Source organism: Octodon degus, unplaced genomic scaffold (genome assembly GCF_000260255.1).
Source record: "Octodon degus isolate 3935 unplaced genomic scaffold, OctDeg1.0 scaffold00063, whole genome shotgun sequence".
In the NCBI taxonomy this organism is placed as follows: Eukaryota; Metazoa; Chordata; class Mammalia; order Rodentia; family Octodontidae; genus Octodon; species Octodon degus.
In genome coordinates, this window is record NW_004524639.1 from 894,976 (window position 1) to 918,759 (window position 23,784).

The following is a 23,784-nucleotide window of genomic DNA, read 5'->3' on the forward strand; positions in this document are numbered from 1 at the left end:
CTGATGTATGCACAGTCTAGGTAGGAGAGAAAGGAAGACATATACATGACTAGTGATGGATTGCTTATGTCAGGAAAAATTGCAGAGCAGAATAAGCAGTGTTCTATGGTGATGGAGTGGAAGTTATAGATGGTTAGTGTAACAAATGACATTTTTTTATTTGTCCTTAAAAGATAAGTGGAGATTCCAAAGACAATGATAAAGTGATATCTGTGAATACAGGTATCAGAAGCGTGAGCCTCAGGGATAACTACTGACAACACATTGCTTGGGTGGGTTGACTAGGGCAAATTCTCTAGGTCTTATGCAGTGGGAACTTGTGACTATTGTATCTTATTCTTGTTTGGTGAACATTATTACATTTTAATTTTGAAAAGTCAATCTTCAATAATATTCCAAGAGGCCTTTCGAAGTTACCAACAATGCAGCATCATTTTTTTTTTCCAGAACTGGGAATTGAACTCAGGTCCTTGTGCTTGCCCAGCAAGCGCTTATTCTACTGAGCTATCTCCCAGCCAATGCAGCGTCTTTAAGAAAAGTATTTGGGGCAGCCAATGCTGGGTGAATTCCGAGTCTCACTGTCTTTCATGGATGTCTGGTTTATCGCACCAGAGAATAGGGTACACCAGGAAAGGTTTGGAGAGGACCTTGCTTAAGGGATCTTGCCTAGACCATGCTAAACGGTTATAGGTACAGCTGAGGCTGAAAGGCTTTAAGCAGAATAATAGGGCCATATATACATCTTAGAGCTCTCTGGCTGCTGTCTGGACGATGGTCAAAGACAAGAGTAGAAGGAGAGAATCTAACTAGGAAGCTACTGCAGTGGTCCAAACAAAAAGTCATGTGATCTAAAGAGGCTGGAGAGCTGAAGTGGGAGAGGATTGCAGTGGAAAAAGAGCAAAGGTCAATAAGACATGTCTCACAGGTAGAATCAACTAGCCCTAGGTCCTCACTGGTTGCTTATGGGGTGGGGGAGGGGAGAGGATCAGAGCAGGAATTGAGGGTGCCGCCTAACAAGGGCAGAGTGATGACTCTGAGATCTCCAGTTCCCTCAAGGGGTAGACGGAGAGACTAGGACAGGTCAGAGGACAGAGGAGGAAAGAAGTTTGCAGCACTGAAAAATAAGGAAGAAACCCTGACAGTCCAGGCCAGGTGGCGGCACCAAAGCCCCGCCTCCGCCCCGCCCTTGGGCCCACCCCCTATTCCTCTCCCTCCTCCCACTCCCACCCCCACCCGACTGCGACTCATCCTCCAGGGCGGGGAGAGGTGGCTTTTGAGTCCTCCGGTATCCCAGCAGGCAGTGCAGCCCGGAGACGCTGACAAAGGAGCAGAGGAACCTTCGCAGCTGCTTTCCGAAGATCCGATGTTCTGGAGGTGAGTCCCCCGGCGTTCCGTCACCCCACTTCCTCCGACTTGGGCAGAACGTGGAAGTTACGTGGCCGGGAGGTCCAGCTGAAAGAATAACCTGGACCCAGGACCCGGATTCGGCTCGGTGGCTGACAGCGAGGTGCCGGGATGCGGGTGGGTGGTGGGGAGGAGGCACAAGTGGCTCTTTTCTGCCCCGTCCCTGACTGTCAGTGGCCCCGCCGCCTGGGCTCGCGGCCGCAGCGTCTGGCTCGCTCTGGCTCGGCGGGGGCAGGCGTGGGAGCTCCAGGCAATGCCCCGCAGAGTTGGGTTGCCCCGGGGATGTGGCTCCAGGGACAACTCTTTGGTGGACGTTGTAAGGAGGGCTTGGGGAAGAGACGTTCTCTCCCTGTCCTCAGTGACACTGTGCTCGCCCTTCCTCCAGTTCGGTCGGTCCCCCCAGCGATGGAGTGGAAGGAAATGGGGTGGGGGGGGGCCTTTCTGGAGCAAGATGTCCCGGAATGGCTTTAGCTCTGCTCGCTTTGCCTGGAGGGAGATGAAAGTGGGGTGGTGAGGCGGGCGAGGAGAGCGAGAGCATGCTCAGAATAATGGGGAGTGGGATGGGGGCCGAGGCCTGTATCCTACCCTCTCCCAGGACCTCCGCACGGTCCCGATGGTTGCAGCAGCTGCTCAGCTGTAAACAGGCTCACATGACCGGTTTCACATGGAGCCGGCCGGTGTGAGAGGACCCGGGCCAGAAAGGCTGGGCCCCAGTCAGGTGGGCTGCATGAAGTCTTTGGACTGAACACTTTCTACCCTCTCCGGGGCTCCTCAGCCGTTAATCAATGTTTTGCTGTTTCCCCCTTGAGGAAAATAACTGACGTTTGTCCTCGCGGGCTGAAGTAGCATTTCTGTCCCAGCAGAATCAAAGGTTTCTCATTGGGTCTGGGGGGTATTTAAGTGAAAATGCTTTCAAGCCTTTTCGACCTTTGAGGGAAATAAGAGGGCATGAACTGAAAAGGTGGGTCTCTCGGATTGTGTGTAAAAAGCAGTTCTGTTCTTTCGAAATGCATTGCATTGTGTTCTTGATGTGAACGCCAGGCAGAAGGGCAAAGCCTACTTTTTGAGGCAAGGCACACATGGGGTTTAATGCATTTTTGATGATGAATATTTTACTCACACTTCCTCTAAGTACTGACTCCTTTGCCTGTAGAATATTACATTCAATAAACTGAGCGAGGTGAGCACTAACTTTTAGGCTATGTGTGTATTTGGTAGAAAACACTTTGGAAGTTTAGAAAAGCAGGAAACTGGGCCAAATGTGTCTTCAAGTTGTTCACCTTCACATACCCAAATAGAATGTGAACTTAATCTAGATTCTGAAGCATTTCTAGGACTCTCAAACCAACAGGTTTACTCAAATACTAGAATATTTGAAAATTTTTCAAATATGGAAAGGGTAGTTGTGATAGATTTTCTTTACATGTAATGTATAATTAAAGATAATGGTCCACATTCACTACATAAAGTTACCCCTTTATGAGCAAAGATAGAAAGTAGAGCAAATAGCATAGAAAGTAGTGGGGGGGCTTCCATTTTCTTCCCCAATTCATAATTTTTTCTCAAAAGATTCTTACCCTTGATTCCATTTTTCTGAAAAGAAAGCTGTTAAGAAACTGAAAGCAGTTCTATTCCGCTCCTTATTAGCTCAATAAAGTAATTTGCTACTATTATTTTGATTTTTAAAAAACATTTAAGATGACAAATAGAGAAATTTAAAATATTTCCCAAAAGTTAGCAATGAACCAAATTGCCAGTTTTGCTCTGAATCTTGTTTTGCTACCTTGTAGCATGCTAGAGAATCGTGCCCTGCAATAAATACATTCAGTGATTTACATTGTGCAGCCCCCACTTTCCTCGTGTGTAACATGAAGGCTTTTATTTCCAAGATCCCTTGTAGCTCAAAAATTCCCTAAAACAATGTAGATTTTGATTGGGATCTATTTTTGGACAAAATAACTTGGTCAAATAAGATACTGGTATCAATTAAAAGAACATATAGCTATTCAGAGTTAAAATAAATTGGAATTGCACCCTGAAAATTTCTCATTTAGTATAATATCCTTCTAGGTTGTCTTGTACCTCTCTTGTCCTATAAGAAGTTGAAGATAGCCTCAGCTAAATCCTAGCTCCAAAGTTAGAAATAACAATGCCACTTGACTTTCTTGACCTTTAGGACATAGGACAGAATACTGTTTTGCTGTTTCCAGCTCCTTCCTAAAGGAAGCAGGCTGTGTGATTTTAGTGATCTTGTTACAATTTAAAAATGGCAGGGCTCTAGCTTTTCCGGATTTGAAATTTAACTTTGTCACTATATTGTGAAGTTATCCATCAGTCTCAAGGACTAAACCATACCCACTGTACTCACGAAAGATTTATTTTAGCCACAAATGGCTGTTTACTGACTTAAAGTGTGAAGTAGAACTACCAAGCAGACTGGAAGGGTCATGTACAAGCTAAGATACTTTTTGCTCTTAAATATATGGAAGTACATAGACATTGCTCTTGACCTCCCTTTTTCTAAGATCTACATGCACCCCCACTTTTAAATCTTGCAGGTGGTAGATTGAACAATATTTATGTACAAACCATTTCAGCCTTACCTTTGTAAGGATATGTCACAGTTACCTGGTTGAACTTTGGTTACTTGTAAAACTGTTTCCATTTCTGCTGCCTTAGTCTAGGCCAGTGGTGAGGAACCTATGACCCAGGCCACAGCCTGCTGTTTGTTATCATTGGAAGCTCTAAAAGGTTTGCCATCGCTGGGCTAGACCTTCATCATCTGTTCATGCAATATTCATTCAACAGTTATTTTTTATTGTGACTATTCTGGAGTCAGGTGTTGTGCCTGACTGGTCCATGTCAACCACTCTCCTGCTTCAAATCTTACTGGCTCAGTTCCCTGCTTAAAATTGTTCAGTTTTCTCCTTGCCTGCAGCGGTGGTTCTGAAAGTTAGTCATGCATCAGAATCACCTAGAGGGCTTGCTAAAAAAAAAAAAAAAAAAAAAACAGATAAGTGTAATCCCCGAACTAGGGAGGCTGAGGCGAGAGGATCACAGTGAGTTCCTGAATTGAAACTACCTGGACTACATAGCGAGTTCAAGGCCAGCGAGATCCTGTCTCAGAAAGTGAAAATAAGCACTCAGGACACTGAGGCTGGAGGGTGACTGAGTTTGCCACCAGTAGGGGATAGATAGTTCAAGGCCAGCCTGAATTACAGAGTAAGACCCTGTCTCAGCAATGAGTAAATAAACAAACAGATAGACAGCTGGGCCCTGCTTCCAGAATTTTTTTTTCATAGTACTGAGGATTGAACCCAGAGCCTGTGTGCTGAACTAGATCCTCAGCCCTTTTTTATTTTTTGAGTCTGGGTCTCACTAAATATCCCAGGATCAGCTTCAATTTGTGATCCTCCCACTTCACAGTGCCCTAGATGAGTGGGATTGCAGGTGTGCTTCACCACGCGTGACTTGCTCTAGGGTGGGAACCCAGAGTTTTCATTTCTAACAAGTTCCCACGTGAACTTCTCAGATAGCGAGTCCAATCTTAAACTTCCAGAGTGAGCTGGCAACATTTTTTCATAGTGTTGCCTCAGCTTATCTTTCCAGGCTTACCTCTTACTGCCCATCTAGTACATACTATTTTTAAAACCATTTTTAATATCAAAACTCATTTTAAGTGTCCCTTTTATGCCTGTCACATATGCTTCATGGAACTCACTCTGTACCTACTGGGATTTCAAAAAGTCACCTCATATTCAAATGACAGTTGTACATATATCTATTTTTCCTACTTGGAGGGCCAAGAAACCATTTTTATGTTTTTCATATATTCCCTGGCATGGTGCCTGGTGTATAATAAATGCTAAGTACTTGTTAATTAATTTGAGATTCGAAAACTTTTAGGGGAACTTTTGGAGGAGGAGGTAGTACTAGGGATTAAATCCAGGGGTTTTACACTGAGCTACGTGCCTATTCCCCTGTCCAACTCACCCCCTGCCCCATCCCCCACCCCTGTGCCCCACTTTTTAAATTTTTGAAGCAAGGTCTTGGCAAGTCACTAATTTTCCCAGGCCGAATTTGAATTTACAATCCTGCCTCAGCATCTCAGAGTGCTGGGATTACAGGCTTAGGTCACCAAACCCAGCCTGGCAAGGATTCTAAAACTTCTGAGACTGCTACACGTGGCAATATTATACTTCTTGCAATAAGTTAATATAGATGCTTCTTGAAATAACTACGCACATGAGATTGAATGTTGCAAAACTTGGAAATAACATTTTATTCATATAATGGGGAAAGCTTTTTAAAAAGAAATTACTGTATTTTTCTTTTTTGGTACTGGGAATAACTCAGGGCCTTTCACTTGCCAGGCAGGTATTTGTGCTGCTGATTATATCCCTGGCCATTACTGTACTTTTTTTTTTTTTTTTTTTTTTTGCAGAACTGGGGATTGAACTCAGGCCCTTGTGCTTGCCAGTCAAGTGCTTATTCTACTGAGCTATCTCCCTGGCCCCCCATACTTTTTAATCTTATGACACATACTATTCAGCATTCACTTGTGGAGTCCATAATAGCCTACCACATATGATTTGTAGCAGCTGGCCCTGTGACTAAGATATGAAATTATATGAAAAACCTAGATGATATATAAAAATAAAATTTCCTATTATTAAAATGTGAAATGAAGATCCTAATATTGTAAAAGAGCAGACCTTAGGAACATACCAGCCATTACAAGTGATAGCTGATACTAGAAATTCAAAGAAGAAAAAAGCTTAGCTTTGTTGTTGTTGTTTTTAGCGGCTAGGGATGGAACACAGGGCCTGGCACTTGCTATGCAAGTGCTATGCCCCAGAGCTATATCCTCAGCCCAAGAACTAAGTTATGCTTTGTTTTGTTTTAGACAAGGTTTGGCTGTGTACATAGTTCAGGCTAGCATGGACTCTTGCCTCAGCCTCCCAGGTGTTGGGATCACAGGTATACACCACCATGCCTTTTAAGAGCTCATTTTTTTTAAGTGGGAGAGGAAAAGTGTTTAATGCTAGTGAGACTAATGCAACAGAAATTGTTCTTAATAATTTAGCCTGCAGTTGGTCTTTAGCAAGGATTACATGCAATACGGATGACGGAGATAGCTCCTGTGCGCAGGTAAGAGGGAGCTGGCCTGAAGCTGGAGCTCTGCGCCTTGGTTGGAGTAAGGAGTAGGAGCCATGGACAAGGAGTTAAGTAGCTAGGGTAGTGGCCACGCAGATGGGTCACTAATTTGGGGGGAAGGCTATACTTTGAATCATCTTTAACTCTTTTCCAATTTGAACTATGCTAGTACAAGAATCCCCTTGCCCCATTTCTTTGAATCTTTTTTCTTTTTTTTTAGTATTTAGTACAGGGTTTACAGGATCTCACTACACGAATTAGACTGGTAGTGATTCTCCTATTTTCAGCCTCCCAAGCGCTGGGATTATAGGTGTGTGCCACTACGCCCAATCTCAATTGCTGTCTCAGCATGCCCTGGGTGCAGGGCCAGCACTGCATGGGGATTGAATGCTGGTCCCTGAATCTGCCTAAGCAGATGCTTTAATCCACTGAGCTATCAGGCCAGCACTTATTTGAATCTTCTTACAGCCTCTTCCCCAAAAAAGGGGTTTACAAAAGAAGAGCAAATGAGATTTTTGTTTTGGTCTTTTTCAGACAAAATCTGACCACGCAGTTCAGGATGGCCTTGAACTCACTATGTAGCCCAGGCTTGCCTTGAACTCCACAATGATCTTCCTGCCTCAGCCTCTAGGGGCTAGGATTGTAGGCAAGCTTCACCATGTCTAGCTAACAATATGCTTTTTTTCTGTATTTTTAGGGAAAGGTCTACAGGGTGTTCAGGGTCTCGCTACTAGAAGATTGGACTCACAGTGATTCTACTGTTTACATCCTCCCAATTACAGCCGGGCACCACCACACCTAGCCTCAATCGCAGGCTTAGCACACCCCAAGGGCGGGGCCAGCAGGGCAGGCCTGGGAATTGAACCTCTGGCCCCTGCGCCTGCCTGCAGGTGCTTTAATCCTGCTGAGCTATTTGGCCGGCTCTGAGAATATGCTTTTAAAGTGGTTTATGCGCTCAGGATCAGCCTTTACTTTTCCGAATCTGTGGTGATAAAATATAATGAAATGTCCCTGTGTAACTGAGAGTCTTTTTCTTTTATCTGAATCTTTTTAAAAGAGGCACAAAAGGATTTATTAAGCAGAAACTTTAAAGTATACACTCAAAATAAAAGTATATACTCAAAGAAACAGTGTGGGCCCTCACGAAAGATCATTTATAGTTTGGAGCTGGGGATATTGATGGGATTTTGGCCATGTGAATTTATAATAAGTTCTGTCTTACTCTTGGCTTACTGGCAAAGGACAGCCCGTCCCCAGAAAGATGATGGCCTGCTTTGCAGGGAAAGGCATGAGCCCCACCAATTTTTGTAAAGGGTGATCTATGGTTTTGTACCTAAAAGCATTCAATGAACTCTGTTTGTTCCTCTATTGACTAATTTATGGAGTTCAAGTATCTTTAGAGATTTGTGGTGTGAAAGGCTTATAAGAAAAAAAACCCCTAAGAAATATTGACATGAACAATCTTGGATTATTTTAACTATGTCCTGGAGTTACAGGCTTTTTTTTTTTTTTACTGGGAATCAAACTCACAATCTCACTCTTGCCAGGCAAGCACTGTGCCACTGGGCTATGCCCTGGCTACAGTCTTCTGAAAGGTATAATGTTTTAGTTATGATTTTGCTTATCTCTTTGCTGCTTATCTTTATTTCTTCTGCCTCCAGAGTTTGATCTCTTACTCTGTTTTGATTCTTCTTCTTTTTTTTTTGGCGGAACTAGGGATTGAACTCAGGCCCTCACGCTTGCCAGGGAAGCGTTTGTTCCACTGAGCCATCTCCCTGGCCCCAATTCTTTTTTGAGCCACAATCTGTCTGTATCTTTTGGACTGGCCATGAACTCCATATGTAGCCGAGGTTGGCCTGAAATTCCCAACCACGTTCCTGCCTCCATATCCTGAGTGCTGGGATTACAGGCATGTGCCACCACTCCTGGCTCCCTTACTCTTCAGGCATAAAAAAGACCCAAGTTCTGTCTTCTAGCTACTTCAGGGTCAAGAGGGACATTGCTGATGCCTAGCAAGGGATCAAAATCTCACCCTAAAGGAGACAAAGGAAGATGCATTTTGTTGTTTGATAAATCATCTTTCAATAGTTGAAGTTTTGGCCCCATTTTCTTTTGCCTCCTGCCACTGGCTCTCCAAGAGGATTGTCACCATCCAGGGTCAGAAGAATTTCTGAAAGTGGAGATAAGGAACCTAAGTCCACCCTCTCCATAGAATAAGTCTGTAGGTTCACTGGCTACTGTCATGGAAAACAGAATTGTCAGGACTGATAAGTAAGCAGCATGAAAGGGTTGTTGGGAAGGAAGGGGAAAGGAAAACAGATAACATGGAAACAAAGCATTGTAAAACAGGGAGGGAAAGAGGGGCTGAAAGGAGGGGAGGCCATTGGGGGAAAAAAAAGAGAAATCAAAATATATCATGCACAGGTACAAATTCCCTATGATGAATATGATTGTTATGTATACCTAAGTCACACCAATAAACTTTATTTTTCCCTCAAGAGAAAAACACTGAGCATCTTATCTTTCCCTTTGCTCAGTGCAAGGTGAAGAAATCTAATCATTTGGGGGCACTATTCTTTCTAGACGAATGACGGTTAGTGGATGTGCAAATTGCTGTGTTTCCTCTGTTTCTCGTAGGAGAGTCATTTGCAAACTGGTCACCAGGTGGTGTGCACACATAAGGCTTTCTTTTGTATTCACTCGGGATTGCTTTTTTGTGCCAGTAGCATGGAAACAAGGACAAGGCGGTTTCCTCTAGCACTGCCTCCCAGCTGCACGTCTGCCTGGCATGTTGGAGCCCTGCGTAAACACGGCTGGCCCAGTTTTACTCCGAGGAGCCAGAGGAGAGGAGAGACAGCTGGGAATGCCGATTCTGTCTGCTCCTTCTCACCCCAGCCTGTGCTCCCGGCCACCTAAGATTTATCGCGCATCTAATTAGGATCCTCTGCCTGTCTTTGATGGACAAAGTACATTCAGTAAGGGGTGGGTGCAGACTCCCCCAAGGAGACGAACTGTATGTTCAGCATCTGTTAGGAGCCAGCAGTGAGTTATAGGGGAGGAAAAAAACAACAAAGCCAATATGGCATAATGCCTGAAATCTGAATGGAGAATCAAAATTAGACCACATGGAACAATGGTCAAAATATTGAATCCATATGAGTACATGAAAAATATGACATTGAGATCCATGTAGACCCAAATAGTACCTTAGAGGAGTGTCACAGGAGGGTGAATTTAAGACTGGGCTAAACCTTGGTCATTAATGCCCTGTGTACAGTTACTCTGACAGCTGGAGCTGCTGTTTCATAATAAGGAAAAGAAAGTGTGCAACTCAGTAGAGGAAATTGAAATTGTCTCTGACTTTTGCTTTCATTTTTAGTTGCTGGGAATTGAATCCAGGGCCTTCACACTGAGCTACATTCTCATCCTTTCTGTTTTTTTCTTTCTTCCTTTTTTTTTTAATATTTTGGTGCTGAGGACCAAACCCAGAGCCTCCTACTTGCTAGACAAGGGTTAAACCACTAAGCTAAATCTCTAGCTCCCCATCCCTTCTTGATTTTTATTTTTTAAAAAAACAGGGCCTCACTGAGTTGCTAAATTGCTCAGGCTCAAACTTGTAATCCCCCTGCCTCAGCTTCCCAGAGTGCTGGGATTGCAGGAGTGGACCACAACACCCAGCTACATTTTTTCTTCATGAAATGAAAAGAGAAACAAAAATTAAGATAATGAAGTCTTGGTTGTTTCTTGAATTTTGAGTCCTGCTTTATGGTGGAAAGCTGCATCAGGAGGCACAGGAAAACTGTAGAAAAGGAAGTGAGTCTAGAGGCCAGAGCTCCTCCCCCACCGCTCTATGCAGTGCTGGGTAGGTATCTTAACTGTCATGTGCCTGTTTTCTTTTTCTGCCAAATGAGAAAGACTGGGAGCAGAACTTTCTTGACTTGGCATGCATTTGACCTTTATTTATTTATTTACTTATCTATTTCATTTTTGAGCCAGGGTCTCACTACACTGTTCAGGCTGGCCTTGAGCTCACTTTGTAGCCCAGGCTGGTCTCAACTTCAATGATCCTCCTGCCTCAGCCTCCCTCATGCTGGGATTATAGGCATGTGCCATCACACCCGGCACATTTGACTTTTGGAAAGTAACCTCATTAATCAGTTTGTTATAAGGTTTTATCACTTTAGTATATAATCTCTCTCTGGGACTTTTGCACTTTATCATTTTGTAATACGGGCTGGAGCAAAGAGGAAGTGTTAGTCTCCTAAAAAAAACATCAATTAAAGGCAGGTGCTAGGCTTCATTTTTTGTTGGCAGTACTGCCCTGGTGACTGGTGCTAATTCTCCCCTAATACCCACTAGTTGGAATTTAGGATGCAGCTTGTACCTTAGCCAAGATAAGTTATAAGTGGGAAGAGAGAATTCAAAGAAATAGTAAAGTACTCCAAAATAATTAATGTTATCACTTTTTGGTGGTGACAAGGAGATGTTCTTGGCCTCAGAGGCAAATGTGTACGTATTCAAATCAAATGCGTAAGAATTTCTTCTAAGCCCTTATGCCATTTGCCCCATGACATTTGCCAACTAACTCATCCTAGAGTAAGAACCAAGTCTGTAGCACTTGTCTTGTGGTTATTTTTGACTTCCTAGGCAGCCTCGTGAACCATCTCATACTCTTATTTTTTTATGAGTACATGTTTATGAGACATAATGATTACAATTCTTCATGGATAGCTGGTACATTCCTCTATATTACAACTTTTATGTTGGAATTATAGTGTTTCTAGATCACAAACAAATCCTTGCTCTTTTCATTATAGTAAGTTTCTGTTGAGTATAAAATAGATGAGTTCCTTTAACACATAGTATAAGGAGGGTTTTGTTTCTGGTTTGTTGGTGGTGGTGGTGTTTTGAGACAGGGTCTCACTATGCAGCTCATGCTGGCCTTGAGCTCACTATGTAGCCTAGGCTGGCTTTAGACTCCAGCAATCCTGCTGCCTCAGCCTCCCAAGTCCTGGGATTGTAGGTGTGTGCTACCATGCCTGACTGCATAGTTTAAGGTTTTAAATGTTATTAGAGGATCGTAAATTAGAAAAGACAATTAACAGAATTTTTTACATTGTTTCTAACCTCATACTAGGCCACAGTATTTATTAAAGAGTAGCTAGAGATAACTTCTTTCTCTCTTGTCCCAAGACTTTTGGTTTCTCTCCTTGGGGGCATATGTGAATATCCTTTTTTTCCCTGTATTTTAGGGAAAGGTCTACAGGGTATTCAAGTTAGACATGTTTTTTTGTGAGACAGAACTACTTATAAATTGCTCATTCACCTACTGACTCATCTTGATAATTTGTAAGGTGTTCAGGGTCTCAACACTGGATCAGACTCTAATGATCCACCTGTTTACAGCCTCCTAAAAGCTGAGATTACAGGCTCACACCACCACACCCAGTCTCAATTGCAGTTTTAGTGTACCCCGGGGGCAGGGCCGGCATGGCAGGCCCAAGGATGCAGGATCAAACCCCTGGCCCCTACCAAATGTGAATATCCTTCAAAGATTTTTCTATATACCCAAGACAAGAGATATACATATTCTTTGTTTTGTTTTGTTTTCATTTATGTATCTGGTACAGGGTCTCACTATGCAGCTCAGACTTGTGATCCTCCTGTTTTCAGCCTCCCAGGGCTGGGATCACAGGTGTGGTCTGCCACGCCCATTCTCAATTGCCATCTCAGCCCACCCTGGGGGTGGGGCCAGCACGGCATAGAGGTGGGACTGGGGAATGGAACCCTGATCCCTGCACTTGCCAAAGCAGCCACTTAGCCCACTAAGCTATCTCTCCAGCTCTTGATATACATATTCTTTAATTTCGCTTTCCCATACACATGGTAGCCTGTTCTTCACACTGTAACACTCCTTGCTTTTTGCAGTTAACATTAAATTGGAGCCAGGGAGATGGCTCAGTAGAATAAGCGCTTCCTTGGCAAACACAAGGGCCTGAGTTCAATCCCTGGTTCTGCCAAAAAAGAAAAAAAGAAAAAATTAACGCTACATCTTTTCCAGTGGAGAGGGGTGCTGGTGTACCCCCAGCCCCCACTTTGTCCTACATCTTGAAGTTTGGTGTGTGTCCGGCTACACAAAGAGCTTCCTCTTTCTTTCTGACAGATATCTGGTATACCAACAAATGGATACTTTAATGAATCCTCTATTAATGCACAGTTGGGTAGTTTCCAGTCTGCTTTGAATGGCTAGCTTGTGTTGAATACTGAGCTCTGTTCTCTGTGCTTCACATAAATCATTTTATTTAATCCTCAGCGCTGCAAGGCAAACCTTTCACATATAAAATGTCACACAAAGGGAGAATATATATATTATCTGAATATGCGGATGGATTGTGTCATAGTATGGCTGTAGTTTGCATTCTCCTTGTTATGACTCAAGTTAAGCATTTTTTTTGTTAGCCAGCATGACTTATAAATTGCTCATTCACCTACTGACTCATCTTAATAATTTGTAAATCCTCTGTTAGAGAATTTAGACATTGCCTATGATGTAAATTGCAAATGTGCTTTTAGTTTTGCTTATAGAATTTTGCCATGCAGAATTTTAAAAATTATATAATTGAATTTATCAACATTTTTGGTTTTGGTTTTATATCATTGTTAGCCTAAGATTAGAAAAACACAATTTCCCTGGGTTTTTTTCCCTCATACTTATATAGGTGTTTGTCTTTTTTGTATTTGAAGTTTTGATCTGTTTCAAATTTATCTTGGTATAAGGAGTAAAGGATAAATTCAACTTTGTGTTTTAGATGGCTGCCCGGTCTAATCAATACTAATTTATCTCACAAATTAGAGATGCCACTTTTTATGATAAGCTAAGCTAAATTCTGCTAACAGAATTTTAGAATGAGGCAGTGTGTATTATTTACTAATGTCAAGTTTGGACCTCCTCTCCTTAATAACCACGCTTCCTGAGAAAGTAATTACTGAGCTTATTATTTTCTACTGGAAAAAAATTACATACCAAGCTTGTGAGAGTACATTATCTGAGCAGACATGTGTGTGGCTTTCAGCGAAAGAAATCAATTCAGGGCAAATGAAAATGCCAAGGGAATTATTTAATCTGTTGCTTTTAAGAATAATTTTAGTTTTGTTTTATGGAAGTGGACGGGCAGTTACGTAGTAGAAAAAACACTGGACTAGGAGACAGGTGGCCTGCCAACCTTGGTTTTATTTGTTTGTTTGTTTTGCTCTTTTTATCCCAATGTGGTCTCTTCATAATTAAATAATAATGATGAACACAGAATATTACCTGGCCTGCAGGAAGTGTTATCTGTTTATTAATCATTAATTCCATGTAATTAATAGTTTGTAATTTGTTATAAATCATCAAATGTTAAATATTATTATTAAGACAATGTCAACAGACCTTATCTCTGTCAAAACAAAACCCAGCAGCAAACTCAATATTGTTATGAACCACATACATGCTATAAATTCAATAGTTACAGAAGAAAGAATGAGTGTCGCAGAGAGCCAATGGCTTCAGTCCCTTCACGTATGCAGTTTTTTTGATCTGAATGCCCTTCTCCTAATACTTTAAATGTATATGCTTCTTTTCGTTTCCTTTCTTTTCTTTTTTTTGTGTGTTACCAGGATTTGAACTCAGGACCTTATGCTTGCCAGGTAGGAATTATGCCCTTGAGCTATCTCCCCAGCTCTGTGCTTTTCTGTAAGGACTCTATCACAGATCATCTTGTGGCTTCTCTTCCAGGTAGAATGGTTCCTCTAATTTTCTGACTCCTGAACACTTTATATACCTTGTTGGGCCAGGGAGATGGCTTAGTAGAATAAGTGTTTGCCTGGCAAGTGCAAGGGCCTGAGTTCAATCCCTGGTTCTGCAAAAAAAAAAAAAAAAATCCTCAACACTTTATATACCTTGTTATGCATGATTATACATATAGCTTCAATAGTCTTTGTCTCATCAATTAGACTGAACTTTTTGAGCCCAGGGCCTATGTTTTATTTTATCTTTGTATCTCTGCTCAACTACTGACGTACTTCCTGGCATATGGCAGATATTCACTTGAAAGAAAAAATATTTGACTCCATGTTTATGCAGTATCCTGGTTGATTAAAAGGCAATAATAAGAATCAGCATATTAGCCCTGATAGCCAGTAAAACCAAATTTATTCATCAATTTTATGTCTGAATGTATGAGACCCTGAACCCAAGATATTAAATGGTTTATAATAGCTTATTTTAAATGTGTGATCTAATGGGTAAAAATCAGCTGATTTCTGTAATTGAATGTTTGACCTATCACATTTTTTTGTGGTAGTGGGAATTGAACCTTGCATGTTATTTTTAAGAGTGGGTACTTGCTAAATAAAAATCTTGATTCACATGAGCTTAGATCCCAGAACTCAGGAGGCTGAGGCAAGAGTATCGTTGCAAGTTCCAAACCAGCCTGGGCTACAAAGTGAGCTCAAGGCCAGTCTGAACTGCATAGTGAGACCCTGTCTCAAAAAAAAAAAAAGAAAAGAAAAGAAAAAGGAAAAGGAAATTAGAAAATAGACATGAACATCACACTTGACATTCAGACTTTTCCTAGTTATAACTATCTGGAACATATTCAAGAACTCAAGAAGAATCCAAAAATGCCTCTGAAGCTTAAAGAAAAGAGCTCTCATAAATCCTGTGTACTTGATATTGGGCGGGCGGGCAGGCAGAAAGGGACTGCTACACGTGCCAAAGCCTACTTACTGACAGAATTTTCATAGAAAACTCTTAAGGACTGCTTAGCAAAGCGTGGCTCTTCAGCTTTCTTTCAAGACATTTTAGGTTGTCTTAAGTTTCAGTGAAAAAACACATTAAAAGAAATCTCCCAACCGCTGGTGCCAGAAGGTGCTAAATAAAGCATTGTTGACATGAGTGTAAAAGTGATTCTCCTGTTTTTCTCCTATAAATCATGGAAACTCACTTTGTTTCTAGTCTTTAAGAATCTGATGGGGTTATATAAAATAAGTCTTGGCAATACTTAATTTTTCCACTTTTAAAATCTGGGTTTTAAAAAAATGTTTCTTTCAATCTCACCTTTGTGAAAGGATAATTAATTTGAAAAAGGCTTTATTTGTTTCTTCAAGTATTTCTGCAGTTTATCACAGGTTGAAATCCTGAGCATGAAAGGAGTATGTCTAAATTTCTTTGCATACTTTGGAATAAGCTATGCAAGTAAGCTAAGTGGCAAGGTCAAAAGGCATGTTTCGGCAATTTGAAGAACTATTTTCATGCATGTTAAACGTGCTTTTTTGTGGAAAGACTGCAGAGTAAAGAAAATCAGTATCATTAAGTTTCTGTTCTTTCTCCTTCTATTTCTAGATTGCCAAAATGTTTTGGAGTTTTTAACTGAACCTAAGAAAAGTCCAAAATAGATTGGAGACTATAAAAACAGAAGCGGCGGTGCGAGGGATCCAGTGCCAATGCATCAACCAAAAAGACAGCCAGAGTTAGTGGAAGGAAATCTTCCTGTTTTTGTGTTTCCCACGGAGCTCATATTTTATGCAGATGATCAGTCAACACATAAGCAAGTGTTGACTCTGTATAATCCCTATGAATTTGCCTTGAAGTTCAAAGGTGAGTCACTACATCTGCCTTACGAAGCCTTAACTAGTCCCTACTAATTTTTTATTTGTAGAAACTAGTTGTTTTAAAACCACTAATGGCCACTGTGACTTTTTTTTTCAGTTTTGTGTACTACTCCAAATAAGTATGTTGTCGTTGACGCTGCAGGTGCGGTAAAGCCTCAGTGTTGTGTGGATATGTAAGTCAAAATCACTTCCTGGTAACACATTTTCAGTGTGTTAATATTTATGCTTTGAACTTGAAAAAGATCTTTCTGTGAAGCTGTTCTCTCATAGGCATTTGTAATCTTTAGATCGTTTACTGAACAGTACCAAAATTTAAGAAGTTTCTGAGTGATTTTCAGCAGACCAGCCAAATCCTCTTTCATTATGTTGGAGCTAATGTATGAGACAGTAGCTCCTTGACTGTTTCCTCAGTGTGGCTTTAGTTGAAACAGAGATGTTGATGAAGTCACTTGTTCTTTTGATGTCTTCAGCTATAATAGGGAATTTGGCTTTCTTTGGAACATCCTGCAATTACTGTGACATTTGGGAAACTAATAATACTATGGCATAAAAACAATGGTAACATAAGTTCATTCGAAATGATTCAGCTAATAAGGCTGGAAGTTAGTCTAGATAAGCAGGAAGCAAGGGTGTAACTACTCATCTGTAAAAGGTTATCTGAGCGCTTCCAGACAATTTCGTCTTAGACTGTCAGATAAATGATTGTTTGTTCAAGCTGTTCATATTTAATTTTCACTTTAGAACTAGTGGTGACCATATGGATCCATTGATCAGCCCTTAATTTAAGCCACCAAGTAAACTGTATTTGTTAAAATCTTCTGTTAGAATGAGATGCAGTATTTTCTTTGCTTGAATATATTGGCATCATCTCAAAGCCGTAAGTTGATGTATATTTGAGAATGTGTTTTTTACACATTTCTCTGAATTTTCATTCCATGCATAATAAGCAAGGACTATTTCCCCAGAAAGGTAGCTGTATCAAATAAATGTGTTATCCTTGACAAAACTGTTCTGTGTTCCCCAGGAAGAACAAAGTACAATAAATTATTGCAGAAAGCTTACAAATGGCAGTGCTTTATACTCCTTCTCTTTTAAGAAGTACAGAGGTGTATTAATAGCGCTCTGGTGCATTGAGCATAGTGAACTAGCCACTTAAGCAGTTACTTTTTTTTAACCTGTGTGTAAATCAGTCCTGAGTCTTGAATGAGCTTTGTTACTTGAATAATAAATTAGTGGCAAAAGAAATTTATGGTATCCTTGTAGGAGGAAGCTATTTCATACCTTCCTATTGAAGAAATACTGCTTTACACCACTATCTTTTTAAAAAAGTCATTTAAAGAAAACTTACTTATAATTCTTAAGAATATTCTATATTTTATTTATTTTTACCTGAGCTTCCCCTCTTCTATATTTTAGAATATGTGCTTTTGTCACATATTTGAGAATTTTCTATTTCTGGCCAGGAGTGATGACACACCTGTAACCCCAGTACTCAGGAGGCTGAGACAGGAGGATCGTCATGAGTTCAAGGCCAGCCCAGGCTTCATACATGGCCAACCTGAACTATGTAGTGAGGCTTTGTCTCAAAAAGAGTACCTATTTCTTTTGGGCTATATTATGATTTTTTTGCAACAGTAAATTTCTAGTTTTGAGTATTTGATTGTATAGTTAATATTTTACTGTGCTAAAATCTTTTATTGCATTCTGTGTGACTGGTCTCCAGAAACGTAAATATGTTTTCTTTTTTTCCTTTTTTTGGCCATTTTCAGTGTGATTCGTCATAGAGATGTTCGATCCTGTCACTATGGTGTGATTGACAAATTCCGTCTCCAAGTTTCCGAGCAAAGCCAGAGGAAGGCTTTAGGAAGGAAAGAGGTTGTTGCCACGCTTCTCCCGTCTGCAAAAGAACAGCAGAAGGAAGAAGAGGAAAAAAGAATAAAGGAACATTTAGCTGAAAGTTTATTTTTTGAGCAGTCATTTCAACCAGGTAGTATTGGGTTGTTTTTAAAGCCCTCGGGGGTTCACTTATGCATTGCTATATAATCTAAAAGCTAAGGAAACTTACTAGAAAGTGAATCTATTGCCTTAAACCTAGTCATCTTCACACTTGAACCTAGACAGAAGGCTCCCTGGAAAAGAGCAACAGACCCAGAACTTTTGGAAGAGAAGATGGCACCCACTAAACTAGGCAGTAAAGAAGGGGCAAATGTTATTATAGATATATAGTGTATGTTTTATATATAAATAAAAAGCCCTTTTATTAATGCACTTTTAATATTTAATTGCTATATGTGTAAATATAAATATGTGTATGTATCATTAGAGATTATATATCTACAAAATATAAAATTGGAGACTGCAGCCACCATATTTTATGATACTGGCATAATTTGACAATAATGTACTTTTGTTTCTATGACTTTCTTCTATCCTTTCTCATTTGATTAGTTCAAAGGAGGAGAGAAATTGTGTTTGGCAATAGGCCAAGTTTAGTGTGCTGTTCATATTATTTTGAAAAAAAATCTCATTAAAGTTGAAGTTAATTAAACTAAGTAGATTATAATATCCCCTGTGGGCTATTAATTGAATCCCTCTCCACTTCTCATTTCCTTCTAGCTTAGATATTCAGAAGTGTTATGATATATTCTTTCAACATTGACAGTATCCTCATATTTATCTCTTGGGACATCATTCCCCCTCCATCCTAATTTCTCATCCTAAACCTATTTATTATAAGAGGAGGGAGACAAAACATTTTCCACAGAAAACAACCTTTTTTTGATGGTGTTTTATGAATGTATTAACAGCTGTCCGTAAAATTGTAGCCTATTACATAGGAATGTTTTTTAAAATTTACTTGTCATTAGATTAATTCATAGACCCACATCAGTTTATTTGTCTTCAGATGTCTACTCACTGTAGCCAAGTGTCTTATCACTCCCTGTGGAGAAGGCCCAGATTTATTTCCTGGTGATACTAGGGCTAGGGATGAGGTAGTAACTAGTAGATTGTTTTCTTCTCAGCAACTATTGGTTGCTCTTTCATTTTTTTTTTCATTTCTAAAGACAATATAAAATGGTAAAAAAGTTAGAAATGATACATAATTTCACTAAACAAGATGATAGGCATTCAACAATGACTATTATATTGCATGGCAGGACCATGTTTTTATCTTTTGAGGAAAGAGAACATTTGTCAAATATCATTTTGTCCGATAAATATTGTGAAGTTCACATGTGTGAAATACAGGGTTCCCCCTTCAAAATGCTTCCTGCAGTAATCTCAGCTCTTGGGCTGCTGATGCAAGAGAATTGCTGCATGTTCAAGGTCAGCCTGAGCTATAGTAGTGAGTTCGAGGCCAGCCTGAACTAGATAGCAAGTTCTTGTCTCAAAAAAAAAAAGCCACCTGGAAAAGAACAATTTCTTAGAATTCAAGTGAAAATCAGCCTAAGACATTACATGATTATATCATTCTTTTATCTTTACAATAAACATTGGCATCTGAAGTATAGGAGAGAATTTTAATCGTAGTGTTGCAGTAGGTAGATGAAGGAGGTAGAGTAGATAGAGATGGTAGGTGGAGTAGGTAGACCACAGTGGTGGTCTCTGTTTTAGGGGAAGAATCTTTAAGCTATTGATATCAGGAAGCTCGCCGAAGGCAGACACCTTCTTTGTCTCATTTACCGTTCTGCCCCCAGTGCAGCCTAGTGCCCAGCACAGAGTGGTTACATGAGAAGTGCATGACTGCTGACCGGGGCCTTTCAGTGTGATGATAGCTTAGACTATGTGGGCAAATTGACAGATTTTAACTTCCCTTATCTAATAATTTAGTAGTAATTCATGGGTGGTTTCTAGTAGGTAGAATGTTCAGGTTTTCTCATTAACTTTATCTGAACTAAAAATGTTCAAATAAATTAAGATTATGTTGTGGCAATTTTTTCTGAGAGGTTTTTCAGTGTCATTTTTGGCAAGATGTTAGCTTAGAAAGCTCTTCAAGTACAGCAGGGTTAAGAAGCCCACTGTGAGCTGGAAAAGGACCAAAGGCTGCTTCAGGGAAAGTTTCCATTTTAAAATATGTTGAAAATCAGTAAAATGAGACATTTTTAAGTTTAGTGTATAGAAGACATCTGGCAATAACAAACTCAAAAAAGAAAGCACCTATAGTGCCACACATTTCACAAATCTGCGTACGTAAGTTAGGTTTTCCATGTTAACTTTCTAGACCTTGCCTGTGTGCATAAATACAGTTTTGTATCTTGTTAGGTTTTGGTTTTGGTTTTTGTTGTTCTGATTTTTCTGAGACAGGGTCCCGCTAGTAATAGTAGTTCAGGCTGGTCCTGAACTCACTATGTAGCCCAGTCTGGACTTGAACTCAGAGCAATTTTTTTGCCTCAGCCTCCCAAGTGCTAAAATTATGGGTGTGTGCCACCATGACTGGCCTCTTGTCAGTTTTTTTTTTTAACAGAAATTTAAGTGTTAAATAAACAAAAAAACTTTGATAAAATCCAAGAGCCCAAGTTATTAAAAAGACAATTTAAAAGATCTAACTGAATTTTGCTGGATTTGTCTTAATTGCATTATTAATGAACTCCTGTGTCTTTCCTGTCTTTGAGTCTGTGCCTTCTGGCTTAAGAAAATTATGACTTTTATTATTGTTGATAGTAATAAAACTTTAAAATGACCTAAGAGCCCATCAATTGGGAATTGATTAAATTATGAATGTTCGCAAGATGGAATGCAAGGCAGGAATTTACAAAGAACTGATAGAATGATGTTTATATCTTGATACAGAAAAAGCTTCAGATATATTTCACATTGGTCAAGATTGCTGTGTACCTGTAATCCAGCCATCAGGGGGGTGAGACAGGACGTTCTTGAGTTTGAGGATAGCCTGTACTGCACAACAAGTTTGAGGCCAGCTCATACCAAGTCAGACGCTGTCTCAAAAACAGTATGAAGGTTTCTAGTATATAGAATATACTCCTAGTATATTCTAGTATATATGAAGGTTTCTAGTATATAGAATATGAAGGAGACTGCCAAAGTTATATAACAGTATCTATGATATGATTTAATTTATGTAAAAACATACATTTGTAAAGGTAAAATATAAAATCTGAAAGGATATACACCAGGCTGAGAAGATGGAATGATGGAAAAATTCCTTTTCGATTGTGTTTGCTTGGTGTGTTTTGTTTTGTTGGATTTTGGAGACAGGGTCTCACTATGTAGTTCTGGCTGGCCTTGAACCTCCTGCCTCAGCCTTCCAAGTATTTGTTGGTCTTATAGGCAGGCACCACTATGCCTGTCCTGTTTTGGTTTTTCTACAATATTTTTTTTTTTGAGGAACCGAGGATTGAACTCAGGCCCTTGAGCTTGCCAGGCAAGCGCTTATTCTACTGAGCTATCTCCTCAGCCTCATGTTTTGGTTTTTGAGACAGGATCTTGCTTTGTAGTTTAGGCTGGCCTTTAACTGACTATAGAGCCCATGCTGGTTTTGAATTTGCAGCAGTCCTGGCTCAGCCCTCTGAGTGCTGGGATTACAGGCATGTACCACCACTCCCACTTTTGTTTTCCATAGCTTGTAATATTTTTACAGTGTTCACATTCATATAGTGCCAGGGAAATGGCTATTTCCATTCTGAAAAATTTCAAACATTTATGCAAATATTTTTGGAATTTCTATAAACACTAAATCGTCTTTAGAATTATCTTACCATAAATTTGAAGTAGGCAACATAATTTTCATAAATAAACATTTCCTTGAATTTATCATTTAACAAATATAAATCCAAAATTACTTCATTAACTAAGACTTTTTTTTCTGTATTTTAAGGAAGGATCTACAAGGTGTTCAGGGTCTCACTACTAGATTGGATCTACCTGTTAGTGATCCACCTGTTTACAGCCTCCCAAGTGCTGGGATTACAAGCTTGCGCCACCATGCCCAGTCTCAGTTGAGATCTCAGCTTGCCCCAGGGCGGGCCGGCACCCCAGGCAGGGGAGATGGAATCCCCAGCCCCTGCGCCTGCTTGCAGGCCCTTTAATCTGCTGACCTATTTGGTTGGCCCTATGACTTGATTTTTTAAGGTATTTTTGCTATTGGTTTATTCCCAGGTATAACCAATTTGAATTTTTTTTTTTGTTACCTGCCTACCTTTGGTAAGGTTTAATTAAACTCTACAATAGCTAGGATTTAAATGATTTAGAAAAGTGCCATTTATGAAAAGAATGAACAGCTATTTCATTAATAAAACACCTACATTGTGTTGCCATAGGCTATCACTTTAATGAAAGGAAGATTAATGGGAAAAAACCATATAACAGAAAATGTTGTTGGGTTTCTTAAAAAGCAAGGTATGTATATTGTACACGTATAGTCAGAACATTAGGCTAGCAGGCTTGTTAAGAGCTGATTTACATTTTTATTTTATTATGAGAACATTCAACTTGAGCTCAACCCTCTTAACATTGAAGTGTGTAATATTAGCTATAGGACAAGGTTGTGGTGCTGCTCTCTAGGTCTTCATCGTGCATAATTGCGATTCATGCCCATTGATTGGCAGCTCACATTACTCTCTTCAGGCCCTGGCAACCACCATTCTACTCTCTGATCTTCAAGTTTTGACTATTTTAGATATTTTCATTTAAGTGGAATCATGTACGATTTGTTCTTCCTTGGCAGCCTTATTTTCACTTAGCATAAATTTGCCAGGTGTTGTTTCTGCTGCTTTCTTCTGTACTATAAATGAGGTAGAGCAGCAGGGGACAAGAAATTTCATAAGCAGGTTTATAATAACATTAATATTTTCAGAAATGGAAGCAGGATGCTGCAGTTATTAGAATCAAGCCTGCCTGGTGACCTCCCTAAGATACTGGCAGAAGGTAGTACAGCGTCGGTGCAGTGGGCTGAAATAAGGTCCAGCTCAGATGAAGCCCTAGGTTATGGTTATATCCTGCTCAACCCATTATCGGTTCAATCCATGGAATAGTCCAAAACTACTGCATTTCATGGCTTAATTATACAGTGTACTGCAGTTTGTTGGTTGCCCCTGGCAACCACGTGGCTGATTGGGAGCTACAGCTCACTGCTTCTGCTCAGTGTTGCGAGATCATGCCACATATCATTATCCCAGAAAAGACCAAAATTGGAAAGCCTGGGAACGTGGCTTCTACTGAATGTGCAACTCATTTGTATTGTCATAGATTCAAGCCATCTTGAGTCAGTTACAATACTATAAAGGAAGAAAATCCTGGAAAGTAATTTGCTTTTAGCACTGTTTTTAGGATCCTATTTGTATGTTTTATATTAAGCATACTAGTACAGCAAATTATGCAGATTATTTATGAATATACATGTACTGACAGCACCTGCTTGAACAGTACTGATGAGGGTGGGATGTGGCAGCAAGGAAATCACTACATCACTGTTCCAGGACACCACTGTAGGAAGGCTCAAAGCACTTAAGTTGCGGGCTTCCAGATAAGTGCAGCAGATAGGTGTCCATGGGGTGGGAATGATGGGGAAGGAATCAGAGAAGTTGGCCACAACAGAATCCTGTTGAGTGGGGG

The 23,784-nt window shown here is 40.2% G+C and overlaps 1 protein-coding gene across 3 annotated transcripts in view; it reads left to right on the plus strand.

The window, feature by feature from the left end:
- The first annotated feature begins 1,207 nt into the window (after window positions 1-1,207).
- Window positions 1,208-23,784, plus strand: part of Mospd1 (motile sperm domain containing 1) — a 24,749-nt gene continuing 2,172 nt past the window's right edge. Inside the window, exons 1-5 of one of the 3 annotated variants that reach the window (XM_023718893.1) lie at window positions 1,244-1,374; window positions 14,218-14,247; window positions 15,944-16,198; window positions 16,310-16,385; window positions 17,982-18,199. In XM_023718893.1, the coding sequence (XP_023574661.1) occupies window positions 16,045-16,198; window positions 16,310-16,385; window positions 17,982-18,199 (448 nt within the window). In that variant the 5' untranslated portion in view covers window positions 1,244-1,374; window positions 14,218-14,247; window positions 15,944-16,044. Of the gene's footprint in view, window positions 1,375-1,396; window positions 1,508-14,217; window positions 14,248-15,943; window positions 16,199-16,309; window positions 16,386-17,981; window positions 18,200-23,784 lie in introns of those variants that run through there. The other 2 variants (XM_004634474.2, XM_023718894.1) reach the window with 2 other exon arrangements.